Raw genomic sequence first — 21,916 nt, 5'->3', positions numbered from 1 at the left:
AACTCAGGGAGAGGGGCAGAGAGAAATGCCCAGATGTTGAGAAACAGCCCCGGGAAGGCTGATATTGAAGGGAACAAGTGCTCAGTGGAGGAAGAAGGCGTTCTCAAGAGATGAAAGGTCAGGTAGAGCAGAACGAGGAGAAAGGAGTTTCGGGGATGACCGGTATTCAAGGAGGCGGTCTACTTAAGTGATGTCTTGACTGATGGCTCTGGGCTCAGCTGTGTCACTGGTGACCTTCACCGGAGCCATGCTGATGGTGTGTGGGACAGAATGGGGTGAGGAGTGATACCAAGACCTGGAAATGCCAACTGCAGACTATTCCTTTGGGAGGTCAGCTGAGAAGAGACCGAGGGAAAAGACAAGGTAAAGAAAAGGGCTTTCTGAAAGAGACGGGGGGAAGGAAAAAGAGAAAGATGAGGAAGACAAGGATTATTGGAGGAGCAAGGTCCTGGGAGGCCCAGGACGGGGCCGGCGCGTCACAGAGAAAGGCTCTCTCTTCCTGAGACTGTAGGAAGATGCTGAGTGTGGACATGGAAGCCGGTCGGTTCTGCAGGCAAGGAAGAAAGTTGGTAGAAAAGATAGGTGGGAGTGAAGGAGGACTTTGGCTTGAAAAATGGACTACGTGTAAGTTAAGTGAGGCAAACTGTCCCACTCAGCAAAAAGCGATTTGCAAAAACCCCACACTTGCCATAATACAGGAGTAGTACTCAGTCATTTCTCGGAGGTGGCATGTACATGTGCATGTTGAAAAAAAGTATGAGTCATTATCTTTCATGCTAAATTTTTATTTCAACGTTATGCAACTGCATAAGTATAAATATTTTGTTCAATATACAACAATTATGACATCCATAAGGAGTTTCTTAGAGAAAATAAGACTGCAAACACTTTATTGCACAGATCCTAACAAACTTTTAAGCTGGTAAATCTACAGCTGGGAGGACTACTGAGGTTGAACACGTCTTACAATCACACGGAGACTGACCAAGTAGAACACAGGAGAATTTCTACCAGCTGATTGGAGAGGTTTACAACAACAAACAGGTATTACATGAATGCAACCTTAAGTACTCTTTACTCTTCCAGAATGGAAAAAAAAAAAACGTATTTGGCAAAAATGATGATACGCTATACAAAATATACATCGAAAATATCATTTGTAAACAAATAGCTAGTTGTGCTTTAAAGGAAACCGGACAATTAAAAAGCAAAGGCTGTAAACCATGAACTACCTCCCTGACAGACCTGTCTCGATGGCTGAGCGTAGAAAGATTGGGTTATGACAACTGCCAAGCACACGGAGATGTATTATAAATGTTGAGACCACTTTTGAAGCCCATTGGCGTTCTTGTAAAATGCTTAATTCTTCCACAGCTTCACGATGTCGTGTGGCGAACGGCTAAAAACCATAGGGGAAAAAATTAGGGGCAAGGAGGAGGCTTTTTCCTTTTTTTTTTTTCTCCCTTTTTTGCCATTGCCAACTCATTTTACAACAAAGGACAACCGAGTAGCCAAGTTATGCCTTTGTTTTCAGGTGTTTACAGCCTCACTAGATGATTTACAATCCATACATCCCTAAGATGATAGCTGTGCTTAGATGAGCAAGTTTATAGCCTGAAGATACTAAGACATTCCCCCCAAGGGGGTTTGGGTGCAGATTAGTTATTTACTGGTCATTTTTTTGGTCTTGCAAAACAAAACAAAACAAAATTCCGGCTATGGTTCCCAAGCATTTTATAAATACTTATCTGTATTTTCTCTTAGTGCCTCAGTACTTACATCAGCAAGTGCCATCTTACAATACAAAACAAGCCACCAAAAAAAGAAAAAAAAAAAACCCTGCAACAAAATAAACAACAAAAATCAAAACCTTCAGCACTAAAATGATTCGACAAATTCTACATATTCCACGGTATACAAAATTTAAATAAGGCTTAGCAAAAGTAAAAAGGATGGTCACATTCAAGCACCAAATAGCTCCGAGTCTCTTTGTTACAAAAATGCTGCTCTTTAGTAATACAGTATTTTTTTTGCATACAAATAAAGAGATCGTGTTATGAAATGTATGGAGCTACTTGATGCATCAGAAATGAATGTGAAACCCAGGAACTTGCTAAAAACAGCAAGCTTCATCTACAACGTAAGGCCCCAGCTATGTATTAAAATGTATCTGATGTCCTGATTATTCCATAATATATATGCTATGATGCCAAAAGCCATCTCCCATTCTTTTTCTCAAAAAAGCAAATTGAAAACCTCTTCCAATGCCTGACACTCATTCCCCAACCTAAGTATCAGCAGACTTGCGTGCAGCCAGTAACTTTCCTTTTTATTCACGGGCAGGGCTGGTGCAGGACTACTATAAAACGTGTGCTTCTTGGACTAGCCACTCACAGCATAAAGGCCTGAGTTTAAGAGCTTGAAAAGAAGGGCAAGAACGAAAACAGAAATAATGTTGATTTGTGTTTACGGTCCCCGCTCTCACCCCAGGCGAAGACCAGACATACACATCCCCAGACAAGGACAGCTGGCCTTTCAGACAATTGGGCAGGATCAAAGTGTCCACCAGGCTAAGGGTGACGTGGAAATAGCCAGCTCCTTTTGTCCTGGCCATGCGTAATGGAGGAGGTTTCCAAACGCAGCAGTTAGAGTAGTTCTTGCTTTAGATCTGGAAATCTAGGTAGCCAGATACAGTACTATCAGAAACTCTGGTTAAAAAGACACTTAAAAACTCACAATCTACCGAGTTTAGGGCTTTCTCCATCTTTGCCTTTACTTAGAATGCTTTAGCTTATAAAAATGGAACCTTGAAATATTCTCTTAAACCACAGACCAAAACATGTAGGTGGATATGTAGATGTACGAATAGGGGTATACCTATGTTTTTCCACATACCCAGTTTTGACCATTTTGCTTCATTACTGCATTATGATAAATGGTAAAGCAAAAAGGCTTCTTAAAAAAAGCTGTAGTAAACGACGCCATCAGCAGCAAGGTATAGACTCTACATTCCAAACCAAACACGTTGCTATATATTTACAGAGAAAAGCTTTTTCCTCAACAACCCTCAACCGTAAAGGTACTTTTGTGTTTTGTACAAACACCCTCTGGTAACAGTTTTACCGGCTGCACCTGGGAAGGCATCTGGAAGAAGGTCTCCTGTCGGTCTCTCTCTCTCCCCTTCCTCAAGGAGGCTCCAAGCTCTGCCTGGCGGACATCCCCACACAGTGCTGGTTTTGAAAAGTCGTCGGGACGCGGGCCCGCCCCGTTACGAGGCCTTTTTGTGAGGGCTGCTCCGCAAGCTCTCTTTCCCCCGCCTCTGCCGTACCACAAAGTCCTTCTCAGAAGAAAAGGAGACGGGGCGGTCGGGGTTGGGGGCTGGGGACGGTTTGGTCGCTTCTCTGCCCACGTTCTGCTTCCTAGCTGGGGGCGGCTGGGCAGGGGCGGGGTCCTTCCCTTTGGTTTCTCCCACGGTGGCAGTGATGGAGAGAGCCCTGTCCCGGTGGCCGGTTGCAGCCGTGACGCCTGGGTCGGGGTGGTGTGACTCCAGAGGGAGGGTGGCGATCCGGAAGGAGGGCAACGAGTCGCTCTTTGTCATCTGGGTTCTGCCATCTCCCCCCGACTGAGACCTCCTGTGATCCCTGTTGCTGGAGGCTGGGAGTTCCCCCGTGCCTGCCCCGGCCTTGGCAGAAGTGGCGTCGCTGTGGGCCACAGAGGCCTCTCGGACTCCTGGTCCAGCTTCGGGAAAGCTGGAGGAGCAGCTCAGAGGCTTTTCCGGGAGGGCAGCGGGTGGAAGAGAACTCTGCCCGGTGGCTGAGGGTGACCGTTTCATGCTGCTGGGCTTGCCTGCCTCTGTCGGTGGCTTCTGGGGACTGAGCCCTTTCCCTCTGGGCTCTGGGGGGCCCTTCCCAGCCACCGCGGCTGACCTCTCGGGGCCTCTCGGCCGGGCCTCCCCGAGTGCAAGGGGAGGGCCGGCCTCCAGCCTGTCGCCGTCGGCCGGGACATAAAGTGCTTCCGTGCCTCTCTTCCCTTCGGCCCTCCTGTCAGGGGCAGTGGCCTGCTGGCCCGAGCTCTTGTCCGTCAGCCTGCAGAGAGGGGGGCCGTCTTTCACAGTGGATGGTTTGGGGTGCTTTGGAGACAGGCTCTGCTTGTCGCCGACGGTGGAAAGTTTCTGGTCTACGGGCTCACCGGGCCCTGGGTGTCCCTGCTTTGACAAGTGCGTGGATGTCTCCAGCACCTCCAGGGAATGCCCACCACGGGGGGGCTTCGGCTTGGTGTCTCCAGGACCCCCTTCGGTGTGCAGCGGGGGCGAGGACCTGCGTTCTCCCTGGCCAACCGCATCGCCAGCTTTGTGCTGGGAGCCTGGCGTGGCAGGGAGCGCATCCAAGCCACCCCGGCTGCCCTTCCCCTCCCTGCTAGAGCAGCCGAGGGCCTGAGTGACAGGTTCTTTGCCCCTGGTGGCCCCGACACTCGTCTTCTGTGAGGACAGGGACCTGTCGGGGTGCTTGGACTTTGGAGGGACCGGGTCGGGGCCGGGCCGGGGTTTGTGGCTGCTGCTTTCACTGTGCACGGCGGCGGGCCTGGGGGGGTCCTGGGGGCCCAGGCTGGACCCTGCGGCATTGGGTGTGACCCCCGGCTCTCTGCTAGAAGCATGGCTCAGGGAACTGCAATTCTGCCAAGTGGCCGGGCTGGGCAGTTCTGTGGCAACCAGTGGAGGTTGTGGGCTGCTGCCAAGAAGCCTTTGTGGGGGCTGCTCCTTCCTTTCGGGTTCCTTGGGACCCTCTTTCTGCAAAGTTGGGAAACTGGAGAGCCTCTCACTCCTCCCACTCTCAATTCCGGGGGGCTGCAGAGACCACCTAGCAGCAGGGGCTTCGGGCTTGGGTTCTGAGCCACCCCTCACCTTGTCTGGCTCCTTGTCACAGGGAATCCTGGCTGAGCGTGAAGAGGAGTCCTCTCGGGTCAGGGGCCTCGCCTCCTCTCGGCTGTCTTTGAGGTTTGTTCTTCTGCCAGGCCCCCATGCCTTCTCCATGGCCTGGGTCTGCGTGTAGAAATCTGGGTGGGTCCTTCCCACAGAGGGGGGATTTGGGGGGTTGTCACTGGCTTTAGCAGTTTCTGGAAGGCGCGGCTCCATAGAGGGCTGTCTGCGGACATCAGCCCTTGCGGCCGACCATTCACTTCTGGCTGTGGGAGGGCCCCTTTCAGGGGATTCCCTCTGGCCTGGCTTCTCCCGTGACGGGGCACCTTCGGCTGGGAGTGGGCTGTGTGGCCTGGCTGGGTCACCGCTGTGGAGGGTCTGCCCCGGGCAGGGGAGGAGCCTGGGATCTCTGGTGTGGTCTTGGGGTTTGAGGAGGTTGCCCTCTCTCTGGTGGGGACCACTTTCGATGATTGTCACTGGGCTCCTGGCAGCAGCATGGGGGGCTTTCCTGACCCGCTTTAGTTCCGTGTCAGGCAAGGGAGCTGCTGGTGAGTTCTGGGGACCCCGGCCGGGGGGCAGGAACCGAGGCTCCAGCAGGTGGGACTTATTTGTCTTTAAGCTCGCAGGAGAAGGCTCTCTTGGACTGGCAGGTTCTCCCTTTTTCCCACTGCTGGGGACAGCTGGTGGCACAGAGGGCCCTGTTTCATTGCCCGGGCTGGGGCTCTGCACAGGCTCTGGCGAAAGCAGCTCTGTCTTGGAGGCCTGGGGTCCGGAGAGGAGAGCAATGTCCAGAGTGCCCTCGATCGGCTTCAGGCATGAAACAGACCTACCTTCCAACTTATACTCGGAGGGGCTCTTCCTGACAGGGGACTCAGGAGCAACCAAGCCAGAGGCCGGCTTTTCTGCCCCGCTGTCCACCCGGCCCACCAAGGCCTTGAGGGGAACCAAAGAGACCGCGCTCATCTGAGCTGCCTGGGGGCTGGCGACAAAGGCCCGGCTCTCAGAGGATGGCAGGGACTCCTGCTGCCCCCCCGTGGGCCGGCCTGGGTTCCCTGGCAGGCATTCGTGGGCGCTAGCTGGCATCTTGGGCTTCAGCATGGGGCGGAGGCTGTCATCTTTGTCATCAAGTGACATTTTCTTCCGTAGGTAATCGATATTGGCCAGTTTGCTGTCCAGCTTCTCACATCGGAGAAACTCCTTGGCCTGGGCGGGCCTCTCTGTGCTTTCTCCCTTCCCGGAGGGAGACCTGTCGACGGAGGGACAGAGACTGTCCTGGAGGGTGCCCGGAGCAGGGGCCCGTTTGAAGTCCCCGCAACCCTGGCCGTGCTCGCCGGGCGTCGAGCCATAGCTGGCTGACCCGTCCAAGGTCACGGCCTCGCTGGTCCGCACGCTGGCCTGCTTGTGAAGTGCATCCCTCAGCAGGCTGCCCAGGGACTGGGCCTCCTGCATGGCCGGTTTGTTTTCAAGATGATTCGACTTTTCCAAAGCTTTCGGGTAGATCTTCTTCTCTCTCTCTTCTAGCTTGAAGACAGCGAGGCTTTCCAGGTCACTCCCAAGTCCGTGGGGCTTCGGGTGGGATTCTTGTTTCTCCGGAAAGCCATCTGGCTTCTTCACCACCACCTTGGCCTTCAGCTTGTCCCGGTCCAGGTCGTCCACAGACTCCTGGCGACCCAGCTTGCGGGACACGGGGCGCTTCAGGCAGCCCTGCTCCACGGGCCGGGCCCGGCTCAGGGGGGGCGCGTCGCACACATTCTCCTCCAGGCTCTGCAGCGTCACCTCCCGCGGCGACGGGTCCCGCTGCACCTCTTCCTGGGTCACCTCCAGGCTGTGCTTGCGGGAGCACAGGTGCTTCTTGTCACTGCCGTAGGAGGGTGACAGTTTTTCCTCAGACTGCACGCGCTTGAGGAGCGGGGACCTGGGGGGCTCGGCGCTCTTGGGCCTCACGATGTGTCTGACGATCGTGGGCGGGGAGTGCATCTTGCTGGGAAAGGCCTGTGCGATCTTGGAATTGCCCAGCGAGTGTCCCAGAAGCGGGGACGGGGACCGCTGAGGAGAGGTGGGCTGGGGGGTGGGAGAGGGTGTCCGGGCCAGCGGGGAGAGTGGGATGTTGCCAGCCGACTTCCGCCTTCCAGACCGGTACCGCTGCCCACCGAGTTTGGGTGCCAGGCCGTGGAGGGTGCTGGGCCGGATGTGCCCGGACCCCGCGGGGGAATTGGGGGCACTAGAACTGGGGGAGCTGCTCTGTGAGGAATTGGTACCTGCGGGTGGAAAACAGGAGACTGTGAGCATCCACGGTCATTGTCTTTTTTTCCCCACACCTGTAGCCCACATTGTTTTGGGTAAGGCCAGGGAAAGTCAGCAAATGGTCTCAGCATCTAACTCGTGAAATAAACACCTTTTCGATAAACCTCCCCACACCAAGGGTTAGCCCAGACTTCCTGCCTGGTTTGATCGCTCGCAAGAGCCACATCTTGCATCCTCCCTATAAATCTGTCCACGCCAACTATATCCTCGGCCTGCTTTCCTGAAGCTGAACAAGCTTCCTGTTTTTCGGGACCTCAGATGGCAACCGGACCTCCTCTCAGCTCTGTCCAGACCAGGAGACTCACCAGATGGGAAGTCAGGGGTGGAGCGATAGCTTGGCGTGGGAGACCGGGGAGACAAGCTGTGGGTGGGGGAGCCCGGGAGGCTCTCTCCTGATGACAGGGATCGGTTCAGGCAGGAGAAACTGCGGCTGGTGTGGAGCAAAGGAGAAGGCTGCTTGGCGAGTTTTTTGAAAAGAGATCTCCTCCTGGAGTGACAACAGGAAAACACAGCTCAGTCTGCTTTCAGAAGGATGCCTTCTCGCCCCACGCCCCCACAATACTGGTGTATACTTCAGTTCAACAACGGTGCTGGAGATGGTGACAGATGACAGCAGATCCTGCTAGAGAGCAGGATGCCACTTGCATATTAAAAACGTTTTTAAGCCAGCCTTGGTGGCTCAGCCTGTAATCCCACACTTTGGGAGGCCGAGGTGACAGGACTGCCTGAGCCCGCGGATTCGAGACCCGCCTGGGCAACTTGGCGAGACCTAATCTCCACAATAAACCAAAAGAATTAGCCGGGCGTGGTAGCGCGCGTCTGTAGTTCCAGCTACTTGGAAGGCTGAGGCGGAAGGATCACCGGAGCCCAGCAGGTTGAGGCTGTGGTGGCCGGGAGCGGCCACTGCACTCCAGTCTGGGCGACAGAGTGAGATCCAACTCAACAACACAAAAAATAAACAAATAAATAAAAACATTTTTATGCAACATAAAGGAGTAGTCTACAATGGAGGCTCTCTCAATTCCAAACATTTTTAGGAAGAGCTGGAGAAATAGGAAAAATACAAAATATGTTAAAGAAATATATATTAATTTACTTGTTAGGTTGAAGAGGAGGATATTCTTTGCCTGAAAACATCTGAGTACATACCCTGAAATATGTCGGCACTATTTAACGAAGAAGTAATACAAAGTAAATCTCTGGAAGAAAAACCATTATGTTGGAGATGGAATTCTTTAATGGTGACATGCTGGGCACAGGCTGCGTCGCTGAAGGGCTATTTGCTGTGCTTGTTCCATTGAGCTCTTGAATGTTACTAACAACAATATGGGCTGCACATTTACGTAGAAAAATGCAGAAGGTGGCTCTGAGGCTCATGGTATCAGTGGGGCGGCAGAAGCAAACATGCAGTTCACACTCCACCAGCACTCCGAGGGCAAAAAGCCTGGCCTCCACAGGTACATCAGGGCATGTGGCTGGCTACATGGGGCTCTTCTGCCTTCACGTGCCCCTAACCCACCCCTGTGTGCCCAGATAGAAAGTCCCACATGCCACCCTTGAAATGCTTTGCCCCATGGGACTTCAAGCACAGTCAAGTTAGAAAGCACAGCAAGCCCGGCTTGGTGGCTCAGCCTGGAATCCCGCGCCTTTGGGAGGCTGAGGGGAGTGGAATGCCTGAGCCCGTGGGTTCGAGACCCGCCTGGGCAACTTGGCGAGACCTCATCTCTACAATAAATCAAAAATCAGCCGGGCGTGGTAGTGCGCGCCTGTAGTTCCAGCTACTTGGAAGGCTGAGGCAGAAGGATCGCCGGGAGCGGCCACTGTACTCCAGTCTGGGCGACAGAGTGAGACTCCAACTCAAAAAAAAAAAAGCACAGCAAAAAAGAAAGCAAGGATCCCAGAATTTGTACATAATGTTAATCAGAGTAATAAATGTACTTGGGTTAAAAAGGCAAATGGGTCCGTAAACTTATAATGAGAAAAGGAAACTCTTCCTTGCTTTCTCTCCACTCCCCAGAGAAACCACTTACTTGCTATTCTTCTACTGTTTTCTTCTACTGTGTGTCTACATATTGCTAAATAATGTGCTTACACTGCTATTTTTTTAGTTTTCCAGTAGTAGAATTATCTGTTGATTTCCAGCTATGAAAGATGAGAATTAAGCTTTTATACAACCCATTTCAAACACACTTATACCTAAACCAAAATTTCTGGTTAGAAAATATATAAATATCATTCACAGCTGGACCATGTAAAGCATAATTCTGTTTCCTTTCTTGTATAACTATTTGTTTTTCCCAGAGTTAATAAATCATTCATTTTTGGGGTTTACTTATTTTTCTATATTTCTATCATTAAAAAATCGTGTTAATATGACAAGATTGACCAGGTCTGGTGGCTCATGCCTGTGATCCCAGCACTTTGGGAGGCTGAGGCAAGAGGATTGCTTGAGTCCAGGAGTTTGAGAGCAGACTGAACAACATAGTTGTTCAGTCGTTTCTACAAAAAATAAAAAAATAAGCCAGGTGTGGTGGCGAATGCCTATACTCCCAGCTACTCGGGAGGCTGAGGCGGAAGGATCACCTGAGGCCAGGAGGTCAAGCTGTGGGGAGCTAGGCACTTCAGCCCGGGCCACAGAGTGATATACCAACTCCTCAAAAAAAAAAAAGGAAAAGAAAAAGATGAGACTCATGAGGTCCAAATGGGAAAAGGAGCCGCAGGGAGCTGCATGGCAAGAAATCTCCCTGCCAGACAGACTCACACACGTATCTTGCTGCTGTCTGCAGATAACACAAAAAGATACTCATTGGTGCTTCCCAGGCTGCAGATGTGTAGAAGCTTGTTACATTTTCAGTCAGTAAAACAAAGCCCTTTTACTTCTAGGCTTATTTGGAAGCTTTAAAGATATAGCTATTTTAGAGTATCTGGCATTTAAAAAAAAATAGCAACTGTTTGTTTTTAGATAAGGGAAAGGACATTTTAAATGCAGATTTAACATTAAAAACTGCCTGAAAGTCCAGTTCCTAAAATCTACCTCAACTGAAATGAAAGGAAGAGGCTTAAAACAGCAAAGGGCTGTTCCTGACACTCACATGTGATGAAAAGCGATCTGAACCCTTCTACAATGTGAATATGGAAATTCTTTTACTATGGAAATTAACGCTATTATGAATAGGAACTTGAATGTGTAAATATATGTGAACCATAGCATACCACTTCTCACAGAGAAAACAGATCTTTCTCATATGCAGGCATTTAACTTACGTAAAGGAGCAACTCTTCTCCAAACTCCAAAAGAATACGGGTTTCACTCACCTTTCGAGACTTTCTTTCTTCTTAGATTTCTTGCTTCGCCTTACCATTCGGCTCTTATAGCTATTTCTCCTGGCTGGTCCTGTTTTGATGGATGTGTTTTCAAATGGGGTAGTTGTGATTGACACCTTATTTCCACTCTATAAAAAAGACAAGGTGGTATTAAAGGGAAGTACTGTGATGAAACAAGTTCAGAACAGATACGAGCGACCCAAAGACAAATAAAAACAGATAGGAGTGTACACAGAAAAAGCCTTCCATTTCTTAAACCCTTCCGTCAACGGAGTCCTGACAGAATACAAGCAGGGTGGAAAGCAGAAGATGAAGTTCTTTAGGAGGGTGGGCTCTGGAGTCCACAGGTCTGAGTTCAAATCCACACCCTGTGTCTTCAGCAGGCTGCTCACCTGCCCTGTACCTCTATTTCCTGTACCAGCTAACGGCATCATCCTACCAAGCTCCGAGGGCTCATCTGAGGAGCAAATGGGAGAAAGTCTGGAAAGTCTTTTGCACTGAGCGTGACACATGGGCAGAACTCTATAACTAACAGACATCTTCATTCATATGTATTAAGTATAAATTAGCCCAGCAGCTGTCTGCTCTTGGTTGATTTTTCTTTTGTCTCCTTTTTGTGGTTTTCCTTCGGCCTAGAAATCATACAGTAGCAAAACTGAAAGGGATTTTTATTTTTAATTATTTTAAAAGTGTCCTCTTCTATTGCCATAAAACCTGTCAGTGTGCAGAGCTGGAACATTTATGCCAGCCCCTGGGAAACCTCTCTTTAATCAGGTCACGCAGGACATGGTAATTCCCAGTGGGTTTCTGTATCCTTTCACTCCATCCTGGGACAAGAGCTTGCTGGCTGGACTCTATGGACGGAGCTGAGTGTGGAGTCAGCAGCCAGGCTGAGAGGTTCCCAGGGCAGGTGGGCAGCCCCTGGCATCAACCACTCGTCTTGAATTTCATAATAAGTGGGGGAGAAACATGTCCTTTCGAGGTCAGAGATGGCCCTGATTACCTTGATGGTTTTTTTTTTCAGGCATGCATACATATGCATGTACATGCACAAGCTTTACAATCAGTTTTAATCCTACTATACTTATAGTTTTATGCTGTTTTTTCCATTCACATTATATGATTCTGAAAATTTCTCCCTCATCATTAAATATTATTTAAGAACATGATTTTTACTGGTCACATAATATATTTCATTTCATCATTAAATCAAAATTTATTTAACTACTTCCCTACTGCTATTGTTTTCTATTTTTCAAATCTTATGTTAGTTGATGTTGACTCTTGTTTATTTCAGTTACTTGTATTTCTTTAGGAAATGATGTGTTCATATCTTATATCCAGTTTAGTATAAGAAAATCTTAGTATTTTATTACTGGTTTTAGAGTTCTTTATATACTTAAAAACCTACAGATTCGTACCTAATGTCATATTTGTAGAAAATAGTTTAGGGAAACGGGGTGTCAACTTCAACAGGAGAAAAAAGTTTGTTCTTTTCCATTCTGAAAAGAGTAAATTATGCATTCTACATACAAAAGTCAAACCTTAAAAAAAAAAAAAAAAACTTTATCGGATGATAGAGACTGACATTCTATTTGTTCTTTAAGTGAGAAATTCAACTTATAAGTATGTAAAGTCTACCATGGAAGGTTTTTGGAATGAGGTCTTCTCCTCACAAACTAAGGTCATGCTGGAATTTTAGTTTTTCCCCTGGAGAAGGAAAGGGCAACAAACGCGGCTGGAGTTCCTCTTTTACCAACATTCTCTAATCCTCTTCTGCATTCACAGAGTGGATACACAGAACCTGACAGTCACTAGGCTGTTCTATTATGTGAGTCACTTGAGCCAGAATCCAGTTCTCCTCTCTTCTAGTACAATTCACTATCAACATCTTTATCTTTATCTCTAGAGACTAAACAATGCCAGCTAGCATTCCAGAAGCACACTTGAATTTTTCAATTATTTTTCATTTATGTTCTCTTTCTTTTCATAGCCGAGTCATGAGGGTTGTTTGTTTTACCCTCACGACTTGGAAGAGATGATCCTTGCTTTGTAAATAAGGACAACAGATTCGACACCCTGAGATTCTTCTTTTCCAAGGGCGCAGGGTCCGGGGGAAGAGCCTAAGCCAGGCTCTCCTGTCCCTCCACCAAACTCTATTCCTTACGGGCAGGGCACATCCGGGCACCCTCCTCCTCCCTGCACCCAGCACAGCGCGTGGCCTGTGCTTAATGAGCAGTGGTGAGGGGACAGGCACTTGTGCGGCATGGCCCGCCACCACAGTATCAGACTGCCCAGAAGACATGAAGGAGATACAAACACACCATGAAATTGGATAAGAAAAAAGATAAACCCTGAACATTTAGCCTCAGAAGATAGTGAAGACCAGGACTTGCTAAATGACAGCACATCACTGAGCTCTGTGTAAGTGCTCCCTCCCTGTAAAAAGCAAACCCAGTTTTGCTTGTTGCTTCCATGCATGGATGTTCCAGAAAAAAATCCATTTGCCTTGTGGACATACACCAACGACAACTTCTCTAAGGGGAAATACAGACAGGAAGGATGCGAGCTGGAAATAAGAGGTCAGAAACATGAATAGTTACCAAAAAAAGGTAACTGGTAAACCAACAGGCGCGATTTGTGAAGCCTGCCACCTGGTGGACCCAGTCGGCTACAGCGAGTGCTATACACCGAGCTGCTCAGTGTGGCTCACTGGGTCAGATTATATCCAACTTTTCTTGATTCATGAGATCCTTCTTACCAGAGAAATTCTTGGGCATTAGTCTGAAAAAACAACAACAAAAATGCAGCCGACAGACTGTTAAATGTTCTGTTAATTCAATTTTGCTGTAAACTATTTTCATGGTTAGTCCACAATGGGAGGAAAATTATTTTAAGCGTGCTGAATTGAATACACAGGAGAGTTCGGGCTGTCCTGTTTCATCTCCCAGTCTGGCTCTGTGCTAGTTTATCAGGGGATGGGGTATGGGCTCTCCCTGATTCCCTGCATCCTTGCCCTGACTCACCCCTTCACTGTCTAGCCCCAGCCGCCTCGCATGCTTTATCCGGCCTCCTAGTCCATTTGTATACCTCTTACACCTTGAGATCTCTTGCCCTCAAGTTTACAGACTTCATCATTTTGCCTAGACTATGCCGCACCCTCTTTCCACCTACTTAATCCCACCCAGCTTGTATCAAAGTCCTGCGTAGATGACACTCCATTCTTTGAGGCCATTCCTGTTCACCCTGAAGAAAAGCCATCTTTCCTTCTTCAGAACTTCTGACGCGTTTACAGTCTGCTCTTGTGTTTAATACTGTGATCAGAGCCTGGTACTGCTACTGTTTCTCCCTGAGTTCACATGTGGGATGGAACGGCACGCTGTGGTGGTTGCAACTGCCTGGGAGGAAATCATCTTCCATTCCTTCCTGGCAGACAGGCTTAAGCTGCTCTGCTAACTCCTCCCTGCTTTGTTTTTTTTTCATCTGTGAAATGGGAACATTTATATTTATAGAGCCCATCCCAGAGGGCAAATGTGAGGGTTCCCTGACTTTACTCCTGCAAAGCACTTAAAATTGAGTTTGGCAGGGTACACCAAGGGTCCTCGCTCCATTAGCCATTATTCTTCTGTGTCATTTCTGTGTGACCCTTGAAGTACTCTGCTCAAGGCTCTGTATGTATCAGGGCTCAGCAAATATGTGAGGATGGTAATGATGCCATTTTACCATATGGGGGTTCCCCAGAGTTCATGGAAAGAAAACTTATGAATCATGAGCTGGTGACGTTTTAAGGCTTCTCTTAAGCGCTGGGGATTAACACTATACTAAAAAAGCAACCTGGTTAAGTAGAAAGTTTCTTGGATCACAGGAGGGAAGCCTGGCAGGTTATCATGGGAGCAGGGGGTAAGGCCAGACAGGAATGGGCTAGTATGGTCTCCAGCCTTAGTGCTGGGTGAAGGATTACTTCAATCTATTTACAAAGTTCTTCAGAAAGACAGGCTTCTGAACTTCTGATGCATTTACAGTCTGCTCTTAGGTTTAACACTGTGATTACAGCCTAGTATTGCTACTGTCTCCCCCTGAGTTCACGTGTGGAATGGAGGTTGCTCACTCCTTGTGGCAGGGAAGGTTGGAGATGAAGCTGAAGGAGAACATTGCTAGGGATTTCCTTAGCCAAGGGGGAGCTGAACTGGATAACCACGGTATTCCATAATTCCATGGACCTAGAATGCTGAGTGACTCTGGACAAGTTTGCCTGTGCATAGAGGGCAGCACTTTCATAGCAGGTTCACTTTGAAGCTGTGAAGGTAAATGAGACCAAGTATGAAGCTATGAAACATGGAAAATGCTTACTACATTCATAATCCAAAAGACAAATACTGTACATGTATCTGTGGAGTTCTAAACATGTACACAAGCCCTCTGTCTGACTTCACCCTTTTCTAAGAGTGCCATGAGATTTTGTAAAGTATGTTACCAGTAAAAAACATTGTGTAAAAGCATCCAAAAATACTAAAATACAGCCACTATTCTAATATTAAACCAGGGGTGGCCCATAGGAGCCTGGCACCGATATAAGTCATTTGCATTCTTTGTTCAAAACTGTTAGCTAAATTTGGAAGAAAGCTGATGATTACACAGTTCACTGGGAAGATAATTGAATCCCTTGTATCCTCTTTGTTTCATTACACTGGTTACTCCTCTTGAGTGCTTCCTTTACAAGGCAAGGCAGGATCCCCTGTCTGGGTTGCTGACAGAGCACGTCAAGGCTTCAAAGGGTGCGCAGAGCTCCCCATGCCACCACGTATGTGCAACTTCAGTGAAACACACTGCCTGCATTTGGGAGAGAAGGCTTTGAGCTGTGGAAGGTGCTCATGATGTTATATATGAGACCATGTGAGTCTGCCAAGAGACCTTGTCAGAGACCTTTGGGGAAACACACATTCATAGTTCATACAAAAAGGAAGAGAAGTTTAAAAATTCAGAATCATATTACAATACTTGACAAAACAAATCATGAAAGTGGTCAATTATGTCTCAGCAAAATAAACAAACGCATATTTATCAATATATATATTTCAGTCTACTGTTTCTTATTCTGATGTTGACAACAGATATATGATCTAAAGATATGCCGTGGCAGGAGCTGTTCTGTATATAACAGAACACTGCTATAATGAATGTGGAAGGCAAAACAAGTGTGAAATCTCGGTAACCATTCTTTAATCACTTATGCCAAGACGTAGGAAAGCTGTTGCAGGACAGACAGCAACTAAGAGAAACTCAGTTAGAGAACATAGACTTATTCTCTAATACCCAGGGTCAAGGTGAGCACCCAGAAATAGTCAAGGAGCACTTGAGAGTCAGTAAACATGCCCGTCTGCCTATCTCTGCAGTCCTTTGAACTGGAAAGGCTTATATACTGGATATAGGAAACAGAGGGGAAAAAAAATCCAGTTCCCTGGGTCCTTTTCAAAGGGTGGCTCTCAGTCTGCGATGGGGCACCACTGACCACAGAATGCAGTATTACGAGAGAAACAACTAGTCAGACTCATGAATCTCTGTGTCTCTCCTTGACTTTTGTCTTGGGGAGGCTACGGTCATTTCAGGTGACTTGTGCAGCCAAAGGATCTCAAAGACAGTAATCCTACTCTGCCCCCATGTCTTGGACATTTACTCCGAGTAGGTGTTCTATTCTAGTTGGACAAAGAATATTATGAGACAGATGCTTAATGAAACCAAAACCCTCAGGTCTTATCCTCATAGGGGCCAAGAGGGATACCTATATCTACTCGGTGGCCACATTGCAAAAGAGTAGGCCAACACCAGTCATTAAGGCTTTTGCTACCAAACTAAAGGGCAAGAGTAGCAAGCCATGGATCAGGATGCGACAAAAAGTGGCCATGGGGTGTCTGGTTCCTCCCATGGTAACTTTAGGACTGCAAGCAAGAGAGCCACACAGTTTAACTTAATTCCATAAGCTTATTGAGCCCCCAACCCCCTGGGGGCTTGAGTCCAAGACCAAAGGCTGATTAACGCTGTGAGTTCTCCCACGCCAATAACTTTCTTATCTCTCACTTCATACTGAGTCTCTGGATACAGATGCTTTTTATTATTTCTGGAACCAAGACCAGACCCCAAATTTTCTGAAGAATGTGGGCTGGGGGAATGGTAGTGAAGGGAGGAGAAAAGTCATTTATTAACTGAACTTGCTTCTGAAGATATGCACACTCACTTCCTCATAGTGCCTTCCAAATTCCTCATTTTCTTCCAAGTCCCAGATCAATGTCACTTCCCTGCAATACGTCTCCCTACTAGAATGTTCTCTCCAAAAATGTGACATTCTTTCTTCTGCTACAACGCCAACTAATTCAGTTGTGGTGATTTTTGTTTTTGTTTTGCTTACCTATCTCTCTCATACTTCTTCTGGAAGGTAGAAAGTAAACCTCAGTTCCCGTGTCTCCAAAGTCTACGAGAGCACCTCCCTCAGAGCAAGTGCGCTAGAAACAGTCTGAATGAACATTACTGAAATGACGTGTATGTGTTAATGCATATATGAATCGATGCTCCGTCTCCCTGAATAGGCTGCAGGTTCTGGGCAACTGTGGTGCACACCTCCCCAGCTGGTGGCACCCTCCACAGTCCAAAGCACAGAGCTCAAGAAGCCAAAGGGTGTCCATAAGTCTGTTGACTTGGAAAATAATCCTACAAGCAGGGAAGCTCTTATCACAGATAAGCAAGCCTTCTTTTTCTGAGAAAATTTTAAAGCAAACTTATAAATTAACCTTTATTTGTTTTTAACCAGATCCATATCTGGAGCTATCACTTTATATTCGAGAGTCAGCAGGAGGCACATCGAATAACTCAACAAAACTGCCTGGGAGGATCAGTGTGTAAACTCTTTCTCTCCATTTATATTCATGTTTCCTGTGACCTCCTTGCTCCATAAGCTCTATTCAGCTTACATTTTAAGTAGATATTGATCCCTGTTTATGTGAATTTGTATGGGAAGGAGGGCAAGTTAAACGACTAAAACTCACTAGCACACCTTCTTCCACTATCACTTATTTTTATAATTTATAGTACATGTGTATGTATTCCCAATCCTGTCTTTCAAAGGAATTTCAACTCTCAGGCTAAACCTCCAGATCTAATCTCACAGTTTAATACTGTTTTGTCTTCTCATACATTAGAATGAAGCCTACAGAAAGTTCCTGAAGAAAAAGCACCTTTAGGACAGGTGATTTGCAAACAGATTTCACCGTGTGGGGTACATAAACAAAGAGGATTCTTACTATTTACAACTTAGAATGAGAAGCAAAATTAAATTAGGGAACGGCTGTGCAGATAAAAGGACATTATTTCATGATGTAAAACCAGCGAGTTCATAATATCATTGTGTTTACATTAAACCTGAGACTACTGGATACCTTCTCAGTGATGAGACTGATGACATGGGGTTACCAGAGAGAACTCAGTCTCTTGGTACTAGTTCTTTTGGGTGCCTGCCTCATCTGCTTGACTCTGACATTAAAAAGACAATACCTTCAGAAGGAGCTCGATCACTTCTGTGTGGACAAGTCCATGCACCGGTTCTCCATTGATGTGTGTGATCAGATCTCCAGCCTTCAGACCCGCCTGGCACGCTGGACTTCCTTCTTCTACATTCTAAAGTCCAAGAGGAGGAGAAATATTTACAAGCAAACAAATGATAGCCCTAACACCCATTGCCTTTTCTGGCAGAATACTCTGAGTTAATTAGCGAATGGTTCTAAGCTCCCAGTGGAAAATAGAAAACCCACGGCTACTATTCCTATTATATTATTGTTCTAAAGCAGGATAACTCCTATCGTTCCTTAAAAAATTTCAGGTGAATTGAGAAGGTAATTTTTTTTAAAAGACAAGACCAGAAAAAAAAGAAGATGAAAGAAGGATGGAAACAGGACTGTCTTTGACCATGTCTACTAGCTTGGTATGTAAGAGCAGACAATACCATATGAAAACTGAACAGAATTGAGACATACGATTAGTTTTTGCTAAATTCAATTCCACCACACAGATCAAAGGAAAGAGCTTTAAAAGGAAAATGAAACAGGTTCCAAATGCCAGCTTAAAAGAAAATGCATTTGCTATTAACTATGCCTCAGCCAACTTACCCGCTCTTCAGTTTGGCTGCAAATGAAAACTATAAAGTAGGAGAGACTGCTGGCCTTACCCAAACGATGTGGTGCACCGTATAGATGTCACTGTCTCCCACATACACCCGGATGGCTCGGATGGTGAAGCCATAGTTCTTCCCTGAACTGTGGATCACGATGGGCTGATGGGGACTGGCAGAAGCTGCGGAAGAGTCTCGGCTGGGAGAGGAATCTCGTGAAGAAGAAGGGTCCGAGGACAGGGAGTGGGGAGACATGGGACTTCCCAGCGGGGACACAGCAAACATATCTGCAACAAAGAAGCCAGGCATCAAAGTGGACCCTGGTCACACAGACATCCATGCAGCCAACCCCCGCCACGTGAGCCCTGCCAGGACTGGGAGCGTGGTTACAGAACAAATCCATTAGTTTCCATTGGCAAAATAAAAAAGAAACGATACAAAAAATTTATATGAGAGACTAGCGTGGATTTCAAAACAGAAGACTTTCCAAAGAAACTTAAAAAGTGTTTCAATTTTAACAAATTTTGAAGTTAGTATTCTAAAGTTGTAATTTTTTTAGTTGTCTACCTTAATTGAGAGACACACGTGAGCTACTTTCTGGCTGGGATTTTTTAATTAAATGTATTTTATTTTAATTAAAGAAATAAATAGTAGATGCCTGTATTTCAAGTATGTCCTTATGCACCAGAAGACTATATGTACCGTAGTAAAAGTTACTGGATTCCAATCCTGCACTAAATAACTTTAACATGGTCCTTCTCAACACACACGGACAGGAAAACAATTTATCAATTTACCAGCTGCTTTCTAGAATGTTATCGAACTAGTGCTGATTAAAGAATTTTAGTTAAGAAAACAATGATGTGACAACTCCTCTGTAAAAGAATAACTCATTACTATAGTTACAACTGATTCTCTTCATATGTTACCTACAGTTCTGAAAAGGTTTCTGAGAGAACAATACAGGTGAGACGGAGAAACTAAGAGAAACTCAGTTCAGATGCCAAAACACCAATTCTGATGTTTTCTCTGTATGGTGAGTGTTTGTGTTCCCCCACCAAATTCATGTTGAAACCTAACTTCCAAGGTGATGGTACTAAGAGGTAGAACCTTTCGGTGATAAGGTCAGAAGCACTCTGCACTTATGAATAGGGCCCTTATAAAAGAGACCTGAGGGAGATGTTCACCCCTTCTGCCATGGGAGGACACAGAGAATGTACCCTATCTATGAGGATCAAGCCCTCACCAAACACTGGATCTGCTGGAGCCTTGATCTTGGACATCCCAGTCTCCAGAACTATGAGCAATAAATTCTGTTGCTTACATATTACCCAGTCTAAGGTATCTTGTTAAAGCAGCAGAAAGAAAGAAGAACTAAGACATAATTACACTTATAATTTAGAGTTCACAACACTGTTCCATCTATGTGTATCTAAACAGATCTTAACTAGTCATGTGAAATCGTGTGTGTGTGTGTTTGAGAAAAGGCAGAATGATCTACAAAAGATGCTGAGGTTTAGATGTGAGCTTAGTTGGAGTCAGGCTAAGAGTACCCCGTGCTACCGAGTGAGGTGAGCTCCCCTGTGGCCACAGTAAGCTGAACGTATCCACACTATCCATTGTTCCAATTCTTGTCCAAAGAAAGGCAAGGCTATATGCAGCACTGTCCATCTCCTTCATTCTCTAACTTCCTGTGGCATCTTGGTTCTCTTTCGCTGGATGCTTTCTGGCTAATCCAAGTCCAGACGAAGAGACATGCATAGGTGGGTAGGGAATGTCAAAACATGCAGGTGGGAAGAGGACAGGGTGGACAAACATGGATCCAAACTGCTGACAACCCGGGGCTCCTGGTCTTTACCTCAGGATGGTCTCCCTTATCTCTCCGAATTGAACAATTTCCTGATTTGACCCAAGTATGGGCTTTCTCTCCAGCATTCAGAAGTACATTGGGCCACATCACACTCACCTTCCCTACTGTGCAGCTGTACTGGGATCATCACCATCAGGTTATGAAGAGTTACTCAGACTAGGGAGATAGGCGTTTGTTTTATGGTGTTAAATGAGATGTCTCCCAGAGACCGGATCTGCTACAGTGAGCACTAGTCCCCAGTGAGCATTTGTTTACATCAAATTTCTTTCGGCACAAATACGAAATTTTAAAAATGTAAACAGTCCCTTTTATACATGGGCTGTATTCTTCCAAATACAAGCCATCTGCAATATAATTTAAGTCCCATTCTACTCTCTTGCTGTCATCTGAGTGCTATCACAACCATCAGGGTGTATATTTCATTTCTGCCAGTGGAATTAGACTCAGTGATCAGCAGAGGCAAAACCAGCTTGTGGGAAAAGGCTGCAATTCAACAAAACCACGATTAAGCCCAGTTTTTCAAATCAGGGCAGAAAATGATTTGCCTGCCAGTAGGAGGAGGCATAGCCCAACTGACAGGGTTGGGGAAACTTGTCATTTCAGTGCTGACTGTGACTTGGCATCTCCAGAAACGAAAGGATGACATTCCCTGTGTCCACTTCCTTATCAATCAGATGAGAAAAACTGTACGTAGTTTTCCAACACAAGTGCTGTAAACAGCTCTGTAAAGTGTATAAATGATACATGGTCTAGAGAAGAAAAATCATTTAGGGGAGTGAAATTTATCATATAACGTGGAAGGAGAAAACAAAACCAAACAAAAGAAACAAGCCTTCATGGGAAGGAAGGCCCTCACATCCCCTGACGCAGAGACTGAGATGAAATAGGCTGAAATGCTCTTTGGGAGCCCCAGAGATTCAGCAGGGAGAAATCAGGAGTCTGCAGGCAGAAGCTCTCAGGGGATGTGCCCAGGAGGCACCCGTGACGGCCTGCACCTCAATCAGCATTCCAAATCGGGGGAGTGGGGAGGGGATCGCATGCACAAATCACACAATTTCATGCGAGTAGATGTCTCTCTACCTCCTGGGATCATGAGGGACAGAGCACTGGCAGAGAGGGACTTTGTGACTTTGCCCGAGATTTTCTTTTTTTCTGTGCTTTCTAATCGCTGCCGAGCCATGTGAGAGGCGGGTTCACTGGATGGCTTTGAGGAATTATCTGTACTGTCCACACACTCGCTCCGTCCATTTATCTGATCCAAGTGCTCTGAAAAACTGCCAACTGTACAAAGAAGAAGGGATAAACACGTTCAGGAAAATCTAGGGTAGGAGAGGTGGGGGTGGGGGGG

At 46.8% G+C, this 21,916-nt stretch overlaps 1 protein-coding gene across 1 annotated transcript in view; it reads right to left on the bottom strand.

Moving 5' to 3' along the window:
* Positions 1-769: 769 nt before the first annotated feature.
* MAST4 (microtubule associated serine/threonine kinase family member 4) overlaps positions 770-21,916 on the bottom strand; it is a gene marked incomplete at its 5' end in the record, with an annotated part of 65,864 nt that continues 44,717 nt past the window's right edge. Inside the window, 6 exons of the mRNA XM_008056267.2 lie at positions 770-7,173; positions 7,525-7,706; positions 10,535-10,671; positions 18,086-18,208; positions 18,756-18,985; positions 21,649-21,849. Of these exons, the coding sequence (XP_008054458.1) occupies positions 3,269-7,173; positions 7,525-7,706; positions 10,535-10,671; positions 18,086-18,208; positions 18,756-18,985; positions 21,649-21,849 (4,778 nt within the window). The remainder of the gene's footprint in view (positions 7,174-7,524; positions 7,707-10,534; positions 10,672-18,085; positions 18,209-18,755; positions 18,986-21,648; positions 21,850-21,916) is intronic.

Source organism: Carlito syrichta, unplaced genomic scaffold (genome assembly GCF_000164805.1).
Source record: "Carlito syrichta isolate Samal-C Ts95f unplaced genomic scaffold, Tarsius_syrichta-2.0.1 Scaffold302305, whole genome shotgun sequence".
NCBI lineage: Eukaryota > Metazoa > Chordata > Mammalia > Primates > Tarsiidae > Carlito > Carlito syrichta.
Note: the sequence above shows the minus strand (reverse complement) of the source record. Positions and strands in the feature narration are given on the sequence as shown.